This window comes from Ammospiza nelsoni, chromosome 3, assembly GCF_027579445.1.
Source record: "Ammospiza nelsoni isolate bAmmNel1 chromosome 3, bAmmNel1.pri, whole genome shotgun sequence".
NCBI classification, from domain to species: Eukaryota; Metazoa; Chordata; class Aves; order Passeriformes; family Passerellidae; genus Ammospiza; species Ammospiza nelsoni.
In genome coordinates this window covers 41,882,581-41,906,231 of record NC_080635.1, presented here as the reverse complement: position 1 = coordinate 41,906,231, position 23,651 = coordinate 41,882,581, and the positions used below count along the sequence as shown (strand labels likewise).

Below are 23,651 nucleotides of genomic sequence, written 5' to 3'. Positions count from 1 at the left end.
TCTGACTTTCATGTTTGAAAGAGAGTGATGTAATATCTGTATATAATGCTGAATTTGGTGCTAGTAGTTCCTGAGTGTGAATTAGACATGCAGAATGGATTGGAGAATGAGGTGGATTTTCACCTTGCCTTTGGATTATGTTGTAACTTTAGTGTCAAGACAATTTTCAGGCTAAGTGGAAAGGTACCCAGCATATTTAAGAATTGTTGGAATATGACTTTCAGTGTCATTTCTTGAGATGAAAACGCCTAAAATCTGCAAACTCCTTTTCAGTCCTTAAGTAGGATCTTTGGATTTTGTCTCTCGGTATGTGAAAAACCCTCACAATAATAACGAGGAAAGCTTGTTCTTAGGAAATATCCATCTTTTGGAATAGAAGTTTCTTGAGTGTGGTCTTAGTTTTTCATGACTGCTACAAATTCTCTCTTCAATTCTGTCTGTTTCCCTTATTTCATAGTATTCTGATAGCTGGTATTGTTTACTTTCTTAGGTGAAGGGCAAAATAATTCCAGGCTTTGCAAAACAGACAACATGAGACCAGAAGGATCAGTGGAAATATCATTGCCTATCCTCTTAATTGAGCATTGTGACTTTTTTGTATGTTTCCATAATGAAGAAAACATGTAAGTCCTTTAAAATATCACCTAGTATTTGAGTCAAATTTATTTCTCAGAGTTCCTATTGGTTCTTGGATTATTTTCACTGCCAATTTTTATTTTTTGAAAAATGCAGTAGGAAAATCAAATAATGTTTTTAGTGATCTGCAAGTTTTAGTGGCCTGCTCTTAGGAAGATAACGTACACAAGCTGATACAAAGTTAGAACTGGGTTTTATTCTGAAAAATAATTATATAAAAATGTCATTGAGAATATCCATTGTAACATCTATTGATACCAGCTGATCAGGGAGGATGAGTTAAAAAGTAATTAATAAATCAAATTTATTTTGGGTTTGCTTTTCTAAAGAAATATCTCATGCAGCCACTGTGTGACTGTGTCAGTTTGTCTTCCAAGTTTAAATAATTTTTGAACTACATAACCTGCTCCAGTCAAACTTCTGTCAGAGGGACAGATGTTTCAGAACATGAAGCTTTTTCTCATTCCCATGGAATTGGTTAGCCAGGTAGAATTAATTCTTACAGTGCATTTCTTTCCTGAGGGTAAATTTAACCATATTATCAGGCACCTGGAGATCTGTTCAGGACACTCCCACAAGATCTGTCTCAAATAACAACCTGTCTGTGTTGTATTTTATGATTGTCACATGTATAAATTTCTCAGCCACAACATGTTTTAGAAAACTCTTGTCCTAACCTTTGCTCTGTGGTGGATTATTCAGGTGGAACTGATTAAACTCTGGTCAGATATATAACTTTTGATAAACAAAGAAGAAAATTATCCTGCAGTACTGGACAATTTTGGTTGTCTTTATGTTACTTTAAGTAATTATTCACAGTTATTTTCATGATGCCTGCATATTTAGAAGTACCACCATTGAGAGGAAGGAAGTGGTGATTTTTTAGATGCACATCTCAACCATATTTTAATGCGGTGACAGCACTTTAAGGTCAGGTGATTAATTATTACAATCTGTCTTATTGCTTGTATAATATGACTCTCAAAGCATCAAAGCTTTGCCTTCATCACAACTGTAAGTTTTATTTGAACAGCAGCACATCTTTAAAGATGACAAGTTTTCTGGCAATAAAGAATAAACCATGTCCCTAGTGAAGTTGTTCCAGGAACTGACTTGTTCAATTTTGCTTCTAGTCTGAATTGCTCTCTTTTCATATACAGGACTTTATATGTTTTTCACCCTGATAGTCCAGTGCCAGCCACTATCCTGTTCCTTCCTTGGACGGCAAATTACAGCTCATGAACAAGTTACCTCTGCACTTCCAGATAAAATAGTAATAGTAATATCTGCAGTAATAGATTATTTGAATTTACTGAATTGAGGTAACATCACTTTCCCATTCCCACCTGTTACTGCTACACAGTGTACATCTAAGGTCTATTTGTTCTTTCAGCTATCACATCGCAGCTGAAAGTTTTGTTCTTCTTATAAACAGTCATGGCCATTAAATTCTTACTATTAATTAAGTTCCATTATATTTTAGGTTGAGAGGTTTGTGTTTTTAAAAATTCTTTTCTATTTATTTTTTTAAAAGAGTGTGTTGGTTTTAAAAGATGCTTCAGATTTGTCTGAACAATTGAGCAAACCCTGATATACTGCTTTTCCTGCCTGCAATCAAAAGCAGCAATGAAACATTTTTGGAACACTGATGTCCAAAATTAGGCATCTCACACTTTCCTAAGCTTTTTGACATTGAGGAATCTCATCACAATGGATTTTATTATTTTAGAGTTGCAGTGAGTTAAGCTTCCTGGATATATCACTTTACGGTGTTCATAATAACTTGATGGTGACACTTTTTACATAAGTGTAAAAAAAGTTACTGCTGCAATGGAAGTAGTGCAAACCACAAATAAAATTATTCATATCATGTAAAAGTATCACAAACCAGAACTGTTTCATTTCTGGTTTTTAACAAATTTGACTGTATACATTTGGGGCTTTTTTTTTTTTTTTTTTTTTTGAATAATGTTACAGCTTCATATTTTTCCATATCCTTACTTCAACTCTTGTGGTCTGATTTTAAATCAAACTAGTAAGTCTACTGACTCCTAATTGGAAAATTTATTAAAATGTTGATGCCAATTTTTATTTATTGTGGCATCAAAAATTTTTAGTTTTTTTGGGGAATGACAACTGTTATTTGCTTAGAATTATCTTATGCTTGATAATATGTTTCTTCTGTTAGGCTTGTAATTGAAATTAACAAACCCATTGGTTTACTCTCTGGTGCTTGCAGAAGCTGGATTTCATTACTCAGCTGCAATAGTGCTGCCACTAATCACAGGCTGAAACAGACATTCCAGACTTGCCTGGAGTTTTTTCCCCTTTACTTTGTGCTGCTTTTTCTCTTGTACTTTAATTATATAAAAACACACATTGAATTTCCCTGTGTTTTGGGTGTTCATATAAGAGTGTTAAAAGTAAATTACGAGTGGATTTGTCTCTTGGCTTGAATTTTATTTTTGTGTATACAATGCTTTTACAGCATCTCCCAACTCTTACAAACCACAATAACTTTTTGAAGAAAAGTATTTCCTGTGCAGTTTTGGATGTGCCATGAAGTACTTATATGAATCAAGGATTGTGTTCTGCTCAAGGATTGTGAAAACTGCTCTCCAGTTTTCAAAACTTCATTAATTTTGCTTGAAACTTTGAGCTACAGATTTGGAAAGTAAAAGCTTTAAATGTAATGTAGTTTTTCTGTGTGTGCTTTATTATTGTTGCACTGGGACTGGCCAATGAGAATTAAAAAACACGATTTTTGTTTGTTGTATGGTAGCAAGAAAAGCTTCTTTATCCTACTCAGAGATATTTTTCTCCTTGTTTTAATAGATATTCTTCCCAGAATACTAGCTATTTTTGGATTGGAACCTCTACTGGCTTGTTAATAATTAATTTGGCAAACTTAGAATTGGAAGCTCTTTTATTTTACAGAGGTATGTTTAAAAGATATATGATTACACAATAATGAGATTGCTTTTGTTATCTGATAAATAATGTAAGAATTAGGTTGTGAAATGACAGAATACAATAGAAACCAAATGTTTTTTAAAAATGTTTTTTTCCCTAATAGTTTTTGTATGTTTTCCTGGCCCTGGTGACTTTTTTCAGAAGACATGTTGGTGCTAGATCTGTGTAGTGGCTAGCCATGAATTTTTATTCAGTTTTGCACTTCATAAGTGTTAAATACAAGTGTTAAATACAAGTTATTCTACTCCATTATAATTTGAGGGTAAAATAGAAGTATATACTCTGAAGAGAATGGGTTAGGGTCATGTCAAATTAGTATGAGTGATTTTTATGTGTGTGTCATAGAGACAGGTTTTTTGTTGTGAAATGCAGGTATTATTTTATAGTACTTTGTTCTTCTTGATAAAGATTACAGTGACCTCAGCATTCAGATTGCCAGATCATGTGCATTAACAAGGAAGGCAGCTAATGGAAAGGTGAGTATACAGTAAACATTGCTTTAATAAATGTTAACAATTACAGTAATTTTCCATAAATATTTACACATTTTGCTAACAGATTAGTGCACAGATTTGTGTTATTTAATATGACTTACACAGTAATTTTTTTGAAGAGGGTTGATTCTTCATTATGTAATCTGCTGTTTTGAAGCTCTCACAGGTTATATACAGTCTAAAGTGATTTATAAGGAAAAGGTGAACTGTTACAGTGTTCAGGGTGTACCTTGAATGTCAAGAATGACCATTGAAGAAGCAGAGGAAATCTTTTATGGTGGAAAAAAATTGTTATAGCTTGTTTCTCAAAAAAAAAGTTAGGATGTGCTACTTCTGAATCCTTCTAAAGAATCTGTCAAAACTATTTGGGTTGTGAGAAAATTTCTGTTGAAAGCCACTAAAAGTGATTTTAAGAAAATGGAAGGCATTTTTATTTATATACTCCATTTTTGATATTGCAATTTTCCTACAGAGGTAAGCTTAATCTAGGCTACATATTTAACATAGAAGACTTTTGCTTTAGATTAGGATTTTATTTAAATTCAGCTCTTAGTATGTTCTCATCTTGTTGCTGAAGCCATTCTTCCATGTGTGCTTCTTTTCTCACTACTCTTACTGCAGAATTGTCTCCAGTGTAGGTGGTGTTGGAATTTCTGTCACTGTTATGTATGTAAGTTTGTTAAAACACATTTAAGCAACATAGGCATATTTTGAAGGATTGCTTTAAACACTCTACCACTTAATGCTCTTCATGACTAAATCCATGGATATTTTTGATTAATTTTTATAAATTTCAAAAATTTGTTTTATTTTTCATTATAAATAAATGAATTATGTTTTGAACTTAAATTATTGAGTAAATGGAGTGTTAATTTATGGTGATTGCTGCAGGTTTTATGCTTGATTGCCTCAATGTTTGAAGATATGATTGCTGTGTTGGAAGTTAACCTTGCTGCATTGGTGAGAACTCAGCAGAGTGATTTTCTCCCATGTGGAAATGAGAAAAGTCTATCAGTTATTGCCAGGTACAGAATTATTAAATTTTTTCTCTCCATGTTGGATGATGAATTTGTTTATCTGGCACTACAGTGTGTCATATGGTTTTCTGTAGTGCTGCTTGTTGACATGGTTTGATTTTACTTTTTTTTCTTATCATGCTTTAGTTGTATTGAGAGGGAGAAATCACAGAATCACAGAATGGTTGAGTTTGGTAGGCACCTCTCAGGTCATCTTGTCCAACAACCCTGCTCAAGCAGAGCCACTTGGAGTCATTTGCCCATCACAATGTCCACACAACTTTAGAATATGTCAATGGAGGGAGATGCCACAACCTCTCTGGGCAGTCTGTGCCAGTGCTCAGTCATCTTCACAGTAAATAAGTGTTTCCTAGTGTTCAGAGAGAGCCTCCCATGTTTAATTTTTTATGTATTGTCTCTTCCTGCTACTGGGTTTAGGGCACAGAGCCTGGCTCTAGAGTCTGCTTTACAGCCTGTACTGCTGCATGGGCTCCTTCCTCCTCTGCTGCAGGACTTTGCCTTCCACATTGTTGAGCTCCACAAGGTTACTGTCAGCCCATTTATGCAGACAATAAGTCTCCCTGGGTGACAACACAACCTTCTGCTCTTGAAGACACTCCATGTCGCAGACATCTTTTGTGAAAAATCTTTTCTTGGGATTTTTCTCCCTTCTGAGAAGCTGTGGCCTCAGAGACAAATGTAAACAATGGTTATCTGCTGCTGTGGAATGCAACAGTTAGATCTGTGATTGGTCTCCTGTGGATGTTTAGATTTACTGACCAGTCACAGCAGAGCTGGCTCTCGCTCTCTGTCCGAGCCAGCTGCCTTTGTTATCATTCTTTTCTATTCTTAGCTCAGCTTTCTGAGGAAACCTTTCCTTTTTTATTTCTTTTTAGTACAGTTATAATGTAATATATATATCATAAAATAATAAACCAAGCCTTCTGATCATGGAGTCAACATTCTCGTCTCTTGCTTCACCTGAAAATCCCTGTGACCATGGTCACACTCCTCTCAGTTTTGAGTCATCAGCAAACATGGTGAGAGTCACTCTACTCCCTTATCCAGATTACTAATGCAGATTTTGAATGGAATTATTATACCCACGGAATCATATGTAATGGAGTTGTAACCTCTGAGTTACTCCACTAGTTCCTGCTTTCCACCTAGATCTTCACAGTTTGGCCTTGGTTGTTCATCTGGTTTTTAATCCAGCTCAGTGTGTGTTCATCCAGACCACAGTTCATCAGCTTCTCTGTGAGGTGCTTATGGGACAGAGTGTGGAAAGTTTTACTGAAGTCAAAGTAGACAATATCTTCATCTGCTTTCCCCTCATCTGCCAAGTGACTCATTTTATTACAGAAGTTCATCCAACTGATCAAGCATGACTTCCCCTTGGTGAATCCCTGCTGGTTGTTTCTTTCTTGTCTTTTATGTCCCTAGAAATTATTTATGAGAAAATGCTGACATTTTGAAGATGAAAGAACGTCCACAATATACACTGAAATGGAGATTTCAGTGCTTAAAATAAAATCATCAGTTAATATTCACAAAACTGGAATCCAGCATGTAAAAGCAATGGTCTGTGAATTGAGTCAGGGCCAAGGCTTGTCTGTGCTGCTGAGTATCTGAGATGACAGCTGATCCACTATGCCTAACTTGTTTTTGTTAAAATCTCATTGCTATTGCACGTGTACACACACGTGCAGACAAATAACTGAAAAGGAGTTTTGGCACCTTTTTCTAATCTGACATTTTTGTTCATTGCATTGATCAGTTTTTTTGTGTTTCATTTTATAATTTAGGTGTACTTTATTAGCAAATTCTCCATTGTGTAAAGGTTTCAAGAAGAACAGGAAAGGACCTTCCAGTAAAACACTTGGTAAGTACAAACCAACTCTGAAATTAATTAATTAAGTTATATTTTTAAAAACAGTAGCTGACTTCCACCTGGCTTGTGCCTAATACAATCAGTAGTTTAGTAGATTTTTGCTTTAAATATATATTGCATTATATTTTTACTTCAGTAGGAAGAATTTTAGACATCTGTTAATATTTCATATCGTACACATGTAATTGTAGTTAAAATTATGGTTATAAGTATTTTTATTCTTTCAAAAACCATTGTCTGAGAATTTTCTGTGAATTTTAAAAGTGTTAGAGTGTTGAAGGTTTACATTCTTGTAAGTCATTCTTTTTCCATAGCATGCAGTAAATTTTTCTGTATAATTTGTCACTTCTTTCTTAACTTTGGTTATGAAATATACCAAAAAGATGTTTTGGTATATTTGGTTGTTCTTAATAATCTTTTGCCAATACTGTTAGGATGTTTAGGAAGTTAATTTTTGACTCAATATTCTACTGCTTAAAAAAAGAGATCTGATGTCCAGTTGCCATTGAAGCACCTGTAGCTTTTTTTGGTGAGCAACAATAAAATTAAAAAAATATTAAAAAAAAAAAAAATTATCCTTACCATTTGCATGTATTGTGCCTGTTACAATTTCAAAGGTTGTATCTCTAAGGTTTCATGGTATTTTCAGAATGCATCTACAGAGTTTTATCTAGAATTCCAGGCTGCCTTGGACACCCAGCACTGACAACTGTGCTGCCTTTGTTGACATCTCATGTTCAGATAGATAAGTGCTGTAATGAAATCCTTTGGTCTCTTAAGGTGTGTGGTACTGGGAGCTTCTCAGGAAGGGCCTTTTTTGTGCCGCATTGCTGCATTAAGAGAAAGGATAGTTAGTGGCATTTGATGGGACTTCTACCCTCAGGATAGGTAAATTGTCCCAATGCATCTGGGTTTTTTCTCTTGGAATATGAACAAAATTTCCGCCTTTACAATGTTTGTTTGTTTAGTTTGTTTCTGCTGATATGAAATATTCAGTTTAGAGCTGAGGGGTGCCCCCTGGGCTTCCTAGTACAGCACTGGACATGCAGACATTACCCATGACCTGAGCTGTGTAGGAACACAAATACTTAAAGGCATCCACCAGTTAGCTGGTTAATGATCTTTAGATCCATTCCTTAGTCCAAATATAGGCTGTGAATGCTGCACACAAAGTCTAAGCAGAGGCAATTAGAAAACACATTTTCTAACTGAAATCAGTGGTGAAAAAAGTGATTCAGAACAGTGTTCTTGCTACTTCAAAGTTTAAAGTTCCTACTTATTCATGTTACTGGAGGAGTGATGTTTTACAATGTAACAGTTCATATATCTTTCCTTTTCTCAGTAATCATTATTTTTGGGTGATTAGTCATTTATGTGTTTTGTAACATAAGGGAACATCAAGTATTTATATTGTGCAAAACTATCTTTCACTCTGAAAATGTAATGTTAAAAAATATTTTAATATAAATTAAATTATTTTTCTACAGGAGTGAAGAACACAGTGAAGGATAAACCATTGGTTTTCCATAATAAAATTAAGTCATCAGGATATACAGCAGCACCACGGTCAGTAGAAATATTACTACTTTCCCTTTCTTATTGGTGTGTGATATTTTTTCACATAACTATATAGTCTCATGATTGTGAAATTAATCACCTGTGAAAAATAGTTACGGTGCTATCAAAGAAAAGAATTTTAAAAAACGTAATGTAAACCAAAATGTTCACAGCTTCTGGTCATTGTCCAACTTCCTTTTGAAATCCGTATTTGACATCCTGATTCTTTCATCTGACTAGACTCTTGTGTTTTCAGCTCGCAGAAAGTATTGTCTGAGAACTTTATTTGTATGAATTTTGACTTTCAGAATATGCTCTTCAACAAATAACTCACAGAAATCAAGGTCCAAACTCAGGCATTAGAATATTAGACATTTATATTGCTATCAAAGTGTAAATTCTCTTATCTATTGACATTACCCACAGATGTAAAGAATAAGAATTAATAGGATTGCTTTTGTTTGAAAAAAGCTGTTTCTCCCATGCAAGGTTTAATATTTCATATAAGAGTGTACGTTTTCTCTCTTGTAGAATGGCCATGTTTTCTCCAAATACTAACCTGAGAAAAAAAGAGGTATCAAAGTGGAAGACCAGTTGTAAATGGTAGGTCATCTAATGACTGTTAAAGGAGGAACAAATTAAAATAAATTTAAGAAATTAAAAATGCTTCTCTCATTGGAACTTTTTAGAAAGGGTTGCCACTAGAACTAAGGCTTCGTAAATTTGATATAAAAATTTATCACTGCAGCAAGTGATTTGGTTTATCAGACTGTGAATTAAACTTGAGTGCTTCATATAAAAGAAAATATGCATATCTATTTTCTTAGATTTGTGTTGGTAGGAAGAACAGGTGTTAAATATGGTTGGAAGCTAAGTCCTAACATGTTCTTAAGCTGAAGTTCTAGTTTGAAAAGTAACTGAATGTGGCACAGGGAGAAGTGATTTCAGATCATGTCCTTCATTCACCCCTAAAAATCTTGTTACCTAAAGTCAATGCAAACTTACTCCAGTGGATTTAAACAGAGTATGTGCAATAGTATAAATTGACCAGTGGAATCTTTATCACTGGTCAAAAAGAACAAATGTTTTTCTAAAGCTGACATTTTCATGTTAATTTGTATGGAATGTTAAATGGAGATATTGCACACAGTTTTTCTCTTTACTATTATATAATTTTTCCTTTATGTAATACAAACATGAAAGTAAAGAATGATTGATGCCATAATTTTTCTCATTTAAAAAGAGATGTTAAAGTGTTAAGAAGCCCACTTAATAGCTCAAGACTGTTTTTGTAAACCTTGCACACATAGGAAACCTTTACATGAGTACTTCAGATAATTTCAACTTTGTTTTAGCACTGTTTTATATAGGTTAAGCTACTTAGTATTTTAAGTTTTGTGTGGGTTTTTTATTTAAATTGCCTTTTTTTTTAGCTAATATTGTATTTTTCCACAAGGTCTTTGTAAACAAGGTAGTATTGACATTCTTTCAATACTTTTGTGACTTAAGAAATTCTTTTTTTGCCAGACACTGTTAATTCTTGATCTTGTGAATTCATACCTCTTACAGGTAGGAGTAGTTTAAATATTACAATTTAAAATGAATTTGGCTCCTACATTGGATTTGACATATTTTTTTCTGGCAAATATTTATATAAAGATGTTTAGAATAATTACCAAAGCACATTTATTTCATAACTGAAATGAAGATGTACTAATTTCTTTCTTTTTTCCTTCTTTGAAGTAAAAATAAAGAATATCCATTGGAAAGTTATCCTCCAATCAAATATGAAAAAGAGATATCTGTTACTTGTAAAACAACCCCAATTTTTTGTGTTCAGTATTCTGGTAAGTACGGGCTTTATAAAAAGTGCAGTTGTGTCAGTGTGAAGAAATTAAAAATTTGTGCAGCATAGTTTGTAAAGACTGGGAATTTAGTGTCGATAAATTCACAGAAAAGTTTCTGGCAATACCACATACTGTTTGATCATCATTTTTTATCTTGCAAAACCATGCAATCTGTTGCTACATATGCAACTAGATTCTGTTTCTGATTTTATGTCTTATTTCCTTTTGAATTTTTTCTTTGACTTTCCCACTACTACTTGAAAATTAAGAGTTCTTTCACTAAGGAATTTATTTTCTAGCACATTTACTTAGTTTCATTAGGGTGTATAAAATACTGAAGGTCTGTTTCAAAATACTCATATTTCTTATATAAATATTATTGAATTATTGTAAATTGAAATATTAAAAAAGGAATTCTCCTGTGTGACCCAAAGAGAGGGATTTTTCTTAACTGTTTTGGATAAATGACTCTTGCAATAGGTTTAGTCAGTTCCAATGTAAATATGATTAAGCAGTAAGCACTTCCTAGATTAGGAATCAAGCATTCTACCACGTATATAATTATGTCAATGTACACCCAGCAAGGCAAAATATTTTCAGAATATTTAAAAACTTAAATATCTGTGTTTTGAGGACAAGAACAACTTTCATCCTCATGAAATAAAAGCAATTAGATGCAATCAGTAACTTTGCTAAAATATATTCCATCTCTGTTCCCTAGAGAGATTTGTTAGTATGTTGTAAGTATAAATCTTCTTTTAGTTTGAGGAAGAAAAATCTTTCTCTCTTTTTCTCTTTGTCTCTCCCACACCCATGAATGCACACACAGGCATAAATAACCCCAGTAAAACAAAAATTTCAGATTTTCCTTTTTTGAGTTAAAAAAAATTATGTTATTTGGAGAATATGTCAGGACCAGAAATGAATTTGCCTATAAAATCCTACCAAATTCTCCAACACTAATTGGTGATGTTCATAAATAGTGTTAAACATATGAAGTGAATATCTGGGTTTTGTTTTGTTGTAGTGACATACATGATTTTTATGATTAAAAGAGGCAGCATATTAGCTTCTTTTTGCTTTCAGAGGTAAATCATTAAATGCTCTTCTTTGTAGGGGATGGAGAGCTGCTGGCTTGTGGCCAGGCTGACAAAACTGTGCTGATATTCAATTCCAATCTCACTGATGTGCATAATGTTTTTTCAGGTAAGTTTATGAATTATATTATAAAAGATATGAGTTGAGTTGATGGTTGAGTTTGATTTAAAATGGCATGGATTCCACTTACATCACCCTGATAACAAGAGAGAGGAAGTACTGATGATTCAAGATGTAAAATTAATTTCTCTGATTGCTTAATTTTGTCCTAGAATTAAAGTGACTACCAGGTGGTCACATTTCTCAATTTTTTGTGGGGTAAGAAGCAATCTATGATGATATATACAGAAATCTTCATCATGATGTATAATATGTATTACTATAATTAAAGAGAAAAAATAAAGGCAATATTTTGCTATAATAATGCATGCGTATATTGTAGCAGTAAGTCCTCATAGTTTATTAGCCAAAAAGTAACTGTGATGACTTGGCAAAAGATGTGTTTGCTTTGCAACTCCAGGTTTCTAGAGATAAACTATTTAAACAAAGAGGGACTATTCCTAAGAGGAAATCCAAAACTACAAAAGTGTATGCATGTATAAACATGTATGCTTTTAAATGAGTCTTCAACAACAGATTATGTCTAAATTTCTGCAGGAACAATCTGTTAAGTTTTTAATAACTGTAAATGTTGTGGCTTTAAATCGGACCTGCTACATGAATTTTCTGTGAAAGCTCATAATGGAAAAGAAATGTTTTTACTATCTGACCCTAACAAGTATTAAAGCCAGACTACTTAAAGATATTTTAGGGAATTATTTCTAAGTAAATAACTCTGGAAACTGATTTGTGAAAACAATTTTCCTTTTGAGTAATTTTCATTATACTTAGTGCAAGAAGTGACATTAAGAAGGCAACATTACTGATACTATCTTTCTTGTGTGAGGAAATTGATGAAAATATGCCTTGTGGACTGTCTATTTTTTCTACAATAGCAAGTTTTTCACTGACTTACTTCATTGATACCTTTAATCATTTAGGTTTTTTGTTTGTTTTTTTTTTAATAATGCACATGTCTGAAAAGCAATATAAACTATATTCTAACATGTATGTAGCTCTTTCCAAAAGCAACATAAATACTGAACTGTCAGGTAAAGTAATGCATGGGATTAGGAACCACAAACTATTAGTTGCCTTCTTGTTTCATTCACATCATTTTTCTGTGTTGTTCAGATTACCATGCAGTCATCTGTTTACTTTCTACTTTTGATGCTCTTGTTTTAGAAGTGTCATATGTGTTTTCATGAAAAATCATGATGCATTATTCTTACTTAGAGCTGCAATCAATGGCTATGTAAATTTTTCTTTTTTTCAAGAAATGGAAATTGTATCTATTCTGCTAAAAAATTTCAGTTTCAAGGCAGCATTAACATCTCAATATTGCTGCTTATCAAAAGTCATGGCTGTTTAAGGCAGCATCAGAGGAATGGTATAACAACAGTTTTGCTGTTAGCCTAATTTATTCAACCTTGTTCCCTGAAGGGTTGAGTTACAGTTTTAAGCAGTTCTGCATTCTTCTTCAGTGGTGACTCTTCAGGTGTCTGTGTCCCATAGTGAAGTGAGGTGATGTGGAACAGCTGTAAAGAGTTACAGCCAGCATGGCCTTTCTGAATGTGTCTCTTTACAAAACCGGCTGCTAATTCTTCTCAATGTGCTCTAGGGCTGGGGAGCCTTGTGTAATGCCTGTTTTGAATTTTACTGGGCTCTTTCAAGCCAGCTGGCATCTCCTTCACTGTGTTTTGGGACTCTGGGGCCTGGAGAGCAGAGATTCTTAAGCTTTTTGCGTGGCTCTTCCAATTTTCCAAACCTCAGATTTTCCTAAGGTTCCTTACTACTTTGGAAAAGTGTTTTGTATTTTGTGGTTTTCTTTTCTTTTTTTTTTTGGTTTGTTTGATTGGTGTTGTGTGGTTTTTTTTTTTTCCTGTAATGCAGATTATTCAAGGCTTTAAAATATTTTCAGAAAATAAAAGCCTTTAAATGAATCTTTCTGTTGTGAACAAAATAAGAATAGTGCTTATATGTGTATTTGTGCAGTGCCTGTGCAATTTTCTGGTGAAAATTCTACAGCTGTTTGGTAACTGGGAGTTAAAATACCTCATTTATAAGAATTTTTGTAGATATATGTCTACAAAATGAAATATCTCAATTGCTGTGATATATTTAATAGCCTTCCTGTAATTTAAAGCAAACCATTTTTTAATATGAAACTTTCATTGAGTAAAGATAAACTATGCACAAGAGGGCAGCATAAGAACTTTGAATGTTTTAAGGCTAGATGAAATTCATCAGACTTCATCTGACAAATTGCAGTAACATGCATCAAAGTCTGTAAAACTTGATTGGCATGTTCTTTTTTGATCTTTTTTATCAGCTTCAACATAATGTTGGATCAAATTAATATTTTTACCTTTTGACTATTGTTTCTGGCTTTTAAAGTTCTTTCTTTGTAAGTTTCTGATCTTGTTTTTAACAAGACATTGAAGTGGCATGCTCATTTTATTTATATGCCAAAAATAGCTAGCTCAGGAATAAAAGGTTAATAAAAAACCCCGAAGTATTTCAATCCTTTTTGATGTCTTAAGGGGTTTCCAGACCACGTTTAATATAGAATTTCGTTATAATATAATACTCAGATTTTTTTTCCAGTACTGAATCTTTGTTTAAATTTTATTTCAAGGATATTTCTTGAAAGTGGTCTTCCAATAACTTTGAAAAATTAGAGTTGGAATTATCTTTGTCTGTTCATTAATGAGAGACATTTTCTGTGTTTTTTGGTGGAAGAAAATTTCAATAGCTGGTTTACTGTTACCAGTTTTAATCCAATCCTTTGCAACCTGTACTTAGAATGTATTTTAATGTTGTGCATAATTATATTAAAACAATACAAGTAACTCTAGAGAAATTTATTAATGCAAGACATTATTTTTATTAGGTCATGATGGTGCAGTTAACTCTGTTGGCTGGAGTCATGACAGGAAGTGGTTAGTTTCTGCATCAGAAGACAGAACTTTAAGGGTCTGGTCAACCTGCAATAAGGAACCTGCCCTAATTCTGGTAATTGGAATCTTCCATTCATTTGGACACAGAGAACACTGTTTTGCACTGTTATCTACTTCTGTTTTAAAAGCTTTGTAGAAAGAACCAATTTCTAGGGCTACTGAGAGCTACTACTCCCACTGATATAATGATCTGGGTGATCTCCATTGACTCCAAATTAGGTTTTTCTCATGATAATTTAGGAACAGAAAAAATCAACCTTGTTTAAAAAAAATCCCAGTGGACATGTCTGGAAGTTTTGGTTTTATCGTCTGGTCTGTATGTAGTATATTCATTGGCTCAGCTTTGCTTGACTTTAGTCCATTTCCCAATTCAAAAAGAAGTTCAGAGTATGAAGCTAGATTGTATTAGGTTCAATTGACTACAGATATACTGCCAGCTAATTTAAGCAGAATTAAATATGTTTTTTTCAGAGTAATAGATGTCAAAAATAAGAAGGGCCGCTGTAGAGTTTAACCTCCTGGCCTATGATCAGGATGACAGGGAGGTTCTGCCTTAACACGAGGAATCTCAGACAAAAACATATTTATGTTTGACTCCATTCTTCACAAATTCCTTTATGTTTCAGGGTAAAGAGAAGTTCCATAAGACTGTACGCTTTGCACAGTTTTATTTTATAGATACATTTATATTGCTGTGTTGTGGAGCTGAATTTCATCTCTTAAGTTTCCATCTAGACACAACCAAGGATGACCTAAAACGGTGAGTTCATTAACAGACCAGTGAAGGTTCTTGTAAAGTTTGATCTACAATTTTGTGTGTGTTGAGGTGAGCTGATGGGGAAAAACTATTACAGAAGATAAAAAGCTGAAAAAAATAGTAAAAGCTACTTCCAAAATATGGTTTTTTTTGAATGGAAGAACAAAAAAAATTAGGGCTGCAATACTGAAGTCTTAGTTGATATTGTGAATGGTATGTTTTGTCTGTTGATGATATTAGTCAGTATTAGACTGCATCCTTAGATGGAAAAAGCTGGTCTATTTTCTTCCTCTATTTCCTTTGTAGTTTTGCTGCTGCAAAGAAAAATGTACTAAGCACAAGCTTAAATATGTTTAGGAGTAGGAGTGCTTTCCTGGATTGAGGCATGAACCTGGTATGTGGAACTTCACTGAAATGTTAAATGGTCAGACAGAATTATGTAGTAGTTTTCTTCCATAATCTGCTTACCTAGTTTGTTTTACTTGTTAATTCTTAGTTTATGGGGATATTAATAAACCAATAAAAAGGTAACACAAATTGCTACATAAACTTCAATTTCTAAGAGACAAGAACGAATGTACAGTGTCCAGCTCAGTGTGTCCACAATACCTGCCTGAATTTTAAATGAGTTGCACTTTGAATTGAAGATATACAGGACATGTAGCAAATGCATTGTGTCAAAAAAAATTCTTAAACATGATAAAATTCCTCTTTATTTTTTAATAATGGGTACTCTTCTATGTCCCCCTCCCTCTGTTACTTTAGTTCAGTTTTCTCATAACTTGTATTTTATGAATCTCAGTTTACTCTTAGTTGATTTTCTTTCTATGTGTAATTGTACCCATGTCATGCCCTGTGAGGTATTTATCTGTGTAGTAGTCTGCAGTGTAGATGAAAGGTATTTCAGCCAATTCAAACAATTGTTCTTGCATTTGGGAAAATCTTAACTGTTTTAATCAGCTTCTTTCAGCATGGTAAATTGTACCAGAAGAAACTTCATACTGCCTTCATTAGATTGTACCTATTTTATCAGCTGGCTTCTTTAAAGTTAGCTTGGGTAGATTTACACGAAAATAGAAATAAATCATTTGCTCTTGAAGTCTAGTACAGTTTATTTTTTAGTTTATTTGAATAAAGTACTTGTGGAAACTACAAAAGATTCTTGGATCAAATTGCAAAACACTGTATATTTATTATCTTTTGCTTCACCATCACTACTAAAGTGGTTCTGATGTCCATCTGAAAAGATCAGCAGATCATTGTTAGAGAATAACAATGAAAGGCAAAAACCAAGTCACTAAGCATTTTTCTTTTGAGCAGATCTGGCTGACAACCATATTGCTTTTGTCAAATGATCTCAGTTTTGCAAACTTTTAGCATTGTTGGAAAGAAACAGTAATGATTCCTATAGCACATCATGCATGGACTTTTGCACTTTCATTAGACAGATGTGCTAAAATGCAAGTGTGATATTAACTGTTACACAGGAGTTACTTTGACACTGTGCAGACAGTGTCCAGCAATGGCTAAAACCCTGGTGTGTTATCAATGCTATTTTGACCTCAAGTCTAAAACACAGCACCATACAAGCCACTATGAAGAAAATTAACTCCATCCCAGCCAGACCCAGTACAGTTGTTATTGACTCTGTATTCCTTAGGTGACTTCTATGAAAATCACACTCTTCTTGCCCCACATATCCATATCCATATCCATATCCATGGAGTGTTGTTTTCTGTTTACTATAAGAATAGATCCATGTTGCCTATGTGGATATATTTCAGTAAACAGAAACTTCTAATTATATTGAATTACAATGCAGTTTTTTGTTGTCTAATAAAAAAGTCTGAAGCCATTTTAGAGTTTTTGGCATGTTTGCCACCTCTGCATGGAGCTGGCAGGTAACCCACAGGACCCTAAAATGTTTTGTGTTTCTTGGGAAGCAAAATTTCTTTGGTACTGTGTGATCAGTCCCTTATTCTCCTCCCGTCTAAATGGAAATTATTTTTTCCTCACTGTTTTCATTCTATCCTCACTGTTTTCTCTTAATTTTCCTCCTGATTGCCCTATCATCAGCACATTAAATGGTACACTGAAACCCGTGGCATATCTGCTTTCTGAACATAGGTACTTGACAGACTTTAATCTCTTCAACATTTTCAGTATACATACAGGATTATTCTAGTGTTTCATGTTGATGGAAAATCAGTCTTCTGTATATGAATATCATGAGTTGTTTTTCATCTAAATGAGTTTGGTTACTAAGTTTTTAACGGAGTTCAACAATAAGGCAAAAGATCTGTCACTTTAATTTTTAATAATGAAAGAAAGCATTTTGATTTGTGGTTCCAGTGGGTGGGTGTTAACAAATCGTAACCAATTTCATTAACAGAAGCATTGATTTGATATTCTTTGCAGATACAAACAGAGGAGTGTTTGCAAATTGGTACAGAAATTTCCCATGACTTCAGCAATGGAGATTACCAGCCTTTCAGCAGTAAATGAGTTCTATTCTTGTATCCTTTGTATTTCTTATTTTCTTGATAGTTCTTTGGACTTAATGACATGGACATCAGCTAAAGTAAGTAGCATTTGATGAATTACTACTCCTTTTCTATTGGAGCAAAAACTTGTAATTTTTTGTGATGTTGAACTTCATCCTTAGACATAAATTTTTAGTGCTGTAAGAGTTTTGTTGTTGCTCATAGAGCAATAAATACAACAGAGTTTATATATATGTTTATTTATCTGTATTTTTAATCTGTTTATATGTTTTTTTTTACCTTTGAATAAGTTTAACTTTAACACAGAGAACTGTACAGATATTGTACTTACAGCTGGCAGCAACCGAGCGTTGGAAGTTTTTGACCTCAATGTGGGCTGCAGCACAGCAGTGATACAGGAAGCTCATGTTAGATCAATCCATCAGATCTGCCAAAATAAGGTACATTTTTTATTGCATTTTATTTCTAATACCACTATAACATCATCAACAAAGAAGACAGAGGCTAAAAGTAGAATTGGTAGTAATCAGTAAGTTTTTATATGTTGGGGAGGAAGGGCAAGAACATGAGTCTGTGTGATAGGTCCATACAGATTTCATTTGTTCTCTAGTGTAAAGGAGGGAGCAGTTGGACTGATTGAATCATCTTGCTATTAGAGAAGTGTTTATTATCTTTTGCCTTACTTGTGCTAAAATGCATTACTGTCGTTCAACAGGAATTTTTCCTTATGTAAGTGTTCTCTTCTGAAGCTCAATCTGACACCGTGTGATTTATTCTGAAACTTTGGAAGCAGCAATAAAAAATAATTTCTCAGTACTATGACTTAAAACCCCTCATCATTGCTCTTCTTTTTTTTTCCTTGAAGACTGATTTGAATGTTTGTAGTTTTTATGGTAGCATATGTTCTGGAATGCCTGCTGTGTTAGGTCTGGTTGAATGTGGTGCTTCATTCCCAGTTGGAAAGTCCTTGCTTCTGTGGGTTTAAAACAATCCTTGTTATTACTGTTGTAGAACTCTTTGTGGGTTTTCCTTATAGATGTGATCTGGTAAAACACTTAAAAATGTGCCAACTATTTCAGTACTGTTTTTAACACATATAGGTTTAAAGTTCTGGCTTTTCTTTTCGCTGGGTCAGCTTAGTGCCTTCAGGTTATTTAATCAAGAAAAACTCTAAAGTTGTGGGCAAGTACTCATTTGGGAATAAAACCTATGTGGTAGAGCAAAGAAAACTGACCATTTTGGGGGACAATTATACATCAAAGTTCTCTATTTTTTCAGTTATATAAAACTAGTATTTTAGAGAAGTCAATAGGAAAATTACACATAAACTATTTTATTACATTGGGTAGTTTAAAACTATTAGAGCAAATTAGATTTATAAAAATGTGCAGAATGCTGTGTGCAAACTACATCATGTTCAAAGTATGAAACACACTGGAATCTAAGGTTCTCTAGTGATGAGACACGATTCAATGGAAACAAACCTGTGGAGAGAAACAGTTCATTCTGAAGATCCAGTGCCTACACCCCAAAATTTATGAAGGCTTTCCTTTGGATTATTCCTAGTCTCATTGTGTGGACTCCATACTCATTTGTGATTGCAGTATATATATTCTTGAACTGCATTTTCTTCTTTAGATTCATGCAAATCAGTTCTCATGTTCCAAGACTCTTTTGTGATTCCACTTGGATAATGGTTAAGTGGGCATAATCATAAAATTTACTCTTTAAATTAATGAAAAACCAAATCTATTTTGAGGTTGTGGTAGATTATAGGGAAATTATATTCCAATTACATGTTGGAGAAACCTGTTAGCAAATTATAAAATACATAGGATATCCTGGAAGCCTAGATGATCAGCATGATGTTCTCTTATATTTGATTTTAGACAAAAACAGCTGAAACAAGTATATATAATTTGCCTTGTAATGACTTAGATTTTAAATTTTTCTTTTGATCTGTTCTAGAGATTGTTTGCGGTTGCCAGTGTGTATGAAATTAATCTCAGCCTTTAGTGTTTTGATTAAGATTATCATAACAGTCCATTGCTTTTTATACTGAATTTTAAGAGACATAGTAAAATGAATTGAATAACATATCAAAATCATCTTCTTGTCTTAGAGTTTAGGAACATATGAGATATCGAAATAGATGGCAATTTGAGATCAGATCACAAAGATTCAGAGCTTTAGTGTTAATAATGCCTTTTTAATGGTGCAAAACATATTCTTTGAACAGAAAACTGTCATTGTGAGCCACAAATATTTGGATGGTATTGTGTTCTGCTAGCACAGTTCTAGAGTACACTCATTTGCACAGAAACAGCAAAATTTTCAATTTTCTATTCAGACACTTTTGTTTCAAAATTCATTGGTCCATTAGTTAGGAAGTCTACTTGATGTGAAGAGTGAAAAATGTAATGGGTAACTCTGAAGTTTCAGTCAGTAAACTTTTTCCTAACCATAGTTACAATGTTAGCAAATGTATAAGATCACCAGAAGGTACAGAGTGCTTTCTTATATATCTATTGATACATGCCTTTAGCGTAAGCCAGCTGCACTCCTTGGATGACATAAATGGTGCTTATAAGGAATTAATGAAGGAAAGTGAGATTCTATAGAACGGTATCCTTCTTGAGGCCAAATCTTATGTGGTGGTTTGACCAGGAAGAAGTGGGAATTCTGGGATGCTGTGGTCAAACCAATGGATGCTCAGATTTTGATATTGGCACCTGATGTGGCCAGTGGGGTTTGGACACACCTCCGAGAACACCCAGGGGTTAAAAGCAGAGCTTCGGCTCCGGGAGGCTCTCTTGGGACTTCGAGGGAAGGAGGTCGGATCGCCCTCCCCGATCCAGCCGCTGCTGCTGGGCGGGGGAGGGGCAGCCATGTGGTAGGCCTGGGCCTGGACAGAGGTGGGGGGTGAGGAGGCCCTTGAGGATGGAAGGGTGGAGGAGCCCCAAGACACATCGGGCAGCCATCCCCCCCCAGGAGAGAGAGAGAGGAGAGCCGGCGTCTGAATTTGATAGCGGCCGGCCCGGGGGGGAATGCAGCGAGGAGGTGCCCGGCCGGAGCAGCAGCGAGTGTGGGAGTGCCGGAGCTCTGGGACAGACAGAGACTGAAATGTTTAACCCCTTTCTTTCATGATTGGGACCTTGCAAAAATGCTGATCCTCCTCAGAGCTGAATAAGAAGGGAGATAAGAGATGAGATGAGACAAGGACCTGGCCCGAAGGATGTGGAGAAGCCTGGCTGAGTGGGGAGAGAGATGATTGGAGTGGCCTTTTGGCTGGACTTTTCTTGTGTAGCCATAGACTCAGTTTTATTCCTGTGACACAGAGACTGCATTTAGGGGGAGGCAGTGCCTCAGAACCAGGAGGGTTCATTGTGGAGACCCCTCGGCCCCAGGGGGTTGGAAAAAATGGGGGGGACAGATGTCCCAAAGCAGAGACTGTGCCTTTTTGGAGTGAGACAAGGCATCCTTAAAAGACAACCCTAAAAGCAGCTCTGGTCCATGCACAGTGGTGAGAGCACTGGGCATGGAAGGAAGATGTCACAATGGCAAAAGGACTTTCTGGGCAGTGCCGAGTGACATGGAAGCACACGAGGTTTCAGCATGTTTCCAGGGAAAGCCTATGGTGCAAGAAGGACTCCTCTCCTCTTCATGGACTGAAGTTTGAGTATTCTAAAGGGTGGTGCCAGACTGGGCAGTTGGTGATTTGGGGGAATGTATCGGATTGGGAAATTTTGGTGGTGGGGAGGAGGAAAGTGCTTTTTGTAAGGTTTTCAATTTTTTCCCTTATAGGTTTTTTTCCTTCTTTTCTTGTAGTTTAGGTAATAAAGTTTTCTTTATTTCTAAGCTGGAGCCTGCTTTGCTTATTCCTGGTCACATCTCACAGCAGACACCAGGGAGAGGGTATTCTCATGGGGGCACTGGCTCTGTGCCAGGCCCAAACCATGACAGGTTGCAATATAGTTAATCTAGAGAGAAGCTGAGAAGGGATTACAGTGGTGGATGAGGAGGTTGATGGGGCAGAAGAAAGGGATTTGTGTATCAGAATGAAAGCATAGTTTCAAGAATGTGTGGGATTTTGCTACTTTCTGCATCAGATTCTCATAAATAATAGATTATCATAAATTGATGGGCTATAAAAACACAAAGTGATAAATAAAATTCAGCTCGCATATTATCCCAACAAGTATATAGTTTCTTTTCTTTTATATCAATATTCAGTAGCCAATGTCATTTGAAGATACAAGTATATGTATTAATAAAGTATATTACTGACAAAATTTCAGGGCAGAGAAGGTACAAATGGATTGCACTTCTTAGCTTTAGTTTTTCCCTGTATTCTGTGTATTCTATAGTAAAGGAGTAATGCACAAAGTAAATGTGTATGTGTCTGTAGAACTTCTTGTTTTGGATTCTTGTTACCAGTGCTGGCTGAGTCAAGGGTTGGTGACCAAATATTTCAAAGACACAAAAAAGGGTGCTCAGTAACTTTTAATGAATACTGTCCTTTGGACTGCTACTATCTTTGTCTTTTGCTTTACTCTTTTTTTTATTTATACAGACCTAATGTGAGACTGTGTAGACTTTGTTGGGAAATGTGTTGTACAGTACATTTTAATTAATCTCTTATAGCAAGCTATGCACCAGCTTTCATAATGAATAGGAGATTCCTGGCAGTCAAATACTGATTGCAGGAAATTACCTTGAGGTTTCTGTGATGTGTTCAGCCAAATCAAGAAAGTGAATGGTAAGGAAAGGAAAGAAAGTGTTTTAACTGTTTCAATCTGATTCCCTGGAGAAAAAAATATTTAGCCAGAAAAAAGGCTGGGATTTGCCAATGTGGATGTTAAATTATCAGAGGTTTAAAACTGGATTTAATTATTTAAAAGTATGAAGCCAAAATTAGCCTTGTCATGAATGAATGCAATTGCTACTGAAGTCAATGGAATTGGACATTTAGCCCAGGGCTAACAATGTCTTATAATTAATTGTTGAAGTAACCTTTGCTCCCTCCCTTTCACTGCCCTTGTTTTCTTCCCTAAACATCCCATAATGTCTTGTGCAATCACAAAAAGATCTTCCCCTACTTCACATAATGGATCCCATACCCCGATTTTAGCAATCCCCATCAGTCCGTGAGATGCCCCAGATAACTTGTCTCACTGACTGTCCTGGTGGGTGTCACCCCTGGACCAAAGGGCTCACGGCTGTCCTGGGACAGCACTGGGAGGAGCCAAGGCCATGCTCCATTTCTCTGCCTGGGTTATGGGACTTCCTCTACATGGTCTTCGCATGCTGTTCCTCTTTGCTCCTTTGCATGTGTGCAGACAAGCTTTTTTTCACATAATCTAACAAATATTTACTGTTTGTTTCTTAGATGGACTAAATTATCCACTGAGAGGATGGATGGTCACTGGACTGGGTTCCCCAGTCCCAACTTGGTCCCAACACCAAGCTTTTCAGAGCTCAAGGAGCATCTGGACAATGCTCTTAATCATATGGCATAATTCTGCAAGGAGCAGGGAGCTGGACTTGATGATTCCTATGGATCTCATCCATCTCAAGATATTCTATGATTCTATAAATAATTAATGCCATAGAGAATAGTCACCTGAAACTGATTTATTGTTTTACAGGGATCATCCTACAGCACTCAGCAACCTGAAGCTTACAACCTTTTCCTGACCACAGCTGCAGGTGATGGCATCAAACTGTGGGATTTAAGAACACTGAGGTAAGAGTTAATTAGGTACCTTGGAATAAAAAGCTTTATCTTTATCTTGCTAACGCTTTATCTTTATATGCTT

The 23,651-nt window shown here is 35.0% G+C and overlaps 1 protein-coding gene across 1 annotated transcript in view; it reads left to right on the top strand.

Annotated features, from left to right (window-relative positions):
• Positions 1 to 23,651, top strand: part of WDR27 (WD repeat domain 27) — a 90,667-nt gene that overhangs the window by 7,259 nt on the left and 59,757 nt on the right. The window contains exons 8-21 of the mRNA XM_059468750.1: positions 491 to 623; positions 3,472 to 3,575; positions 4,018 to 4,085; positions 4,995 to 5,128; positions 6,925 to 7,001; positions 8,498 to 8,576; positions 9,099 to 9,170; positions 10,311 to 10,414; positions 11,531 to 11,620; positions 14,505 to 14,626; positions 15,198 to 15,331; positions 17,747 to 17,844; positions 18,151 to 18,272; positions 23,481 to 23,578. Coding sequence (XP_059324733.1) covers positions 491 to 623; positions 3,472 to 3,575; positions 4,018 to 4,085; positions 4,995 to 5,128; positions 6,925 to 7,001; positions 8,498 to 8,576; positions 9,099 to 9,170; positions 10,311 to 10,414; positions 11,531 to 11,620; positions 14,505 to 14,626; positions 15,198 to 15,331; positions 17,747 to 17,844; positions 18,151 to 18,272; positions 23,481 to 23,578 — 1,435 coding nt within the window. The remainder of the gene's footprint in view (positions 1 to 490; positions 624 to 3,471; positions 3,576 to 4,017; positions 4,086 to 4,994; positions 5,129 to 6,924; positions 7,002 to 8,497; positions 8,577 to 9,098; positions 9,171 to 10,310; positions 10,415 to 11,530; positions 11,621 to 14,504; positions 14,627 to 15,197; positions 15,332 to 17,746; positions 17,845 to 18,150; positions 18,273 to 23,480; positions 23,579 to 23,651) is intronic.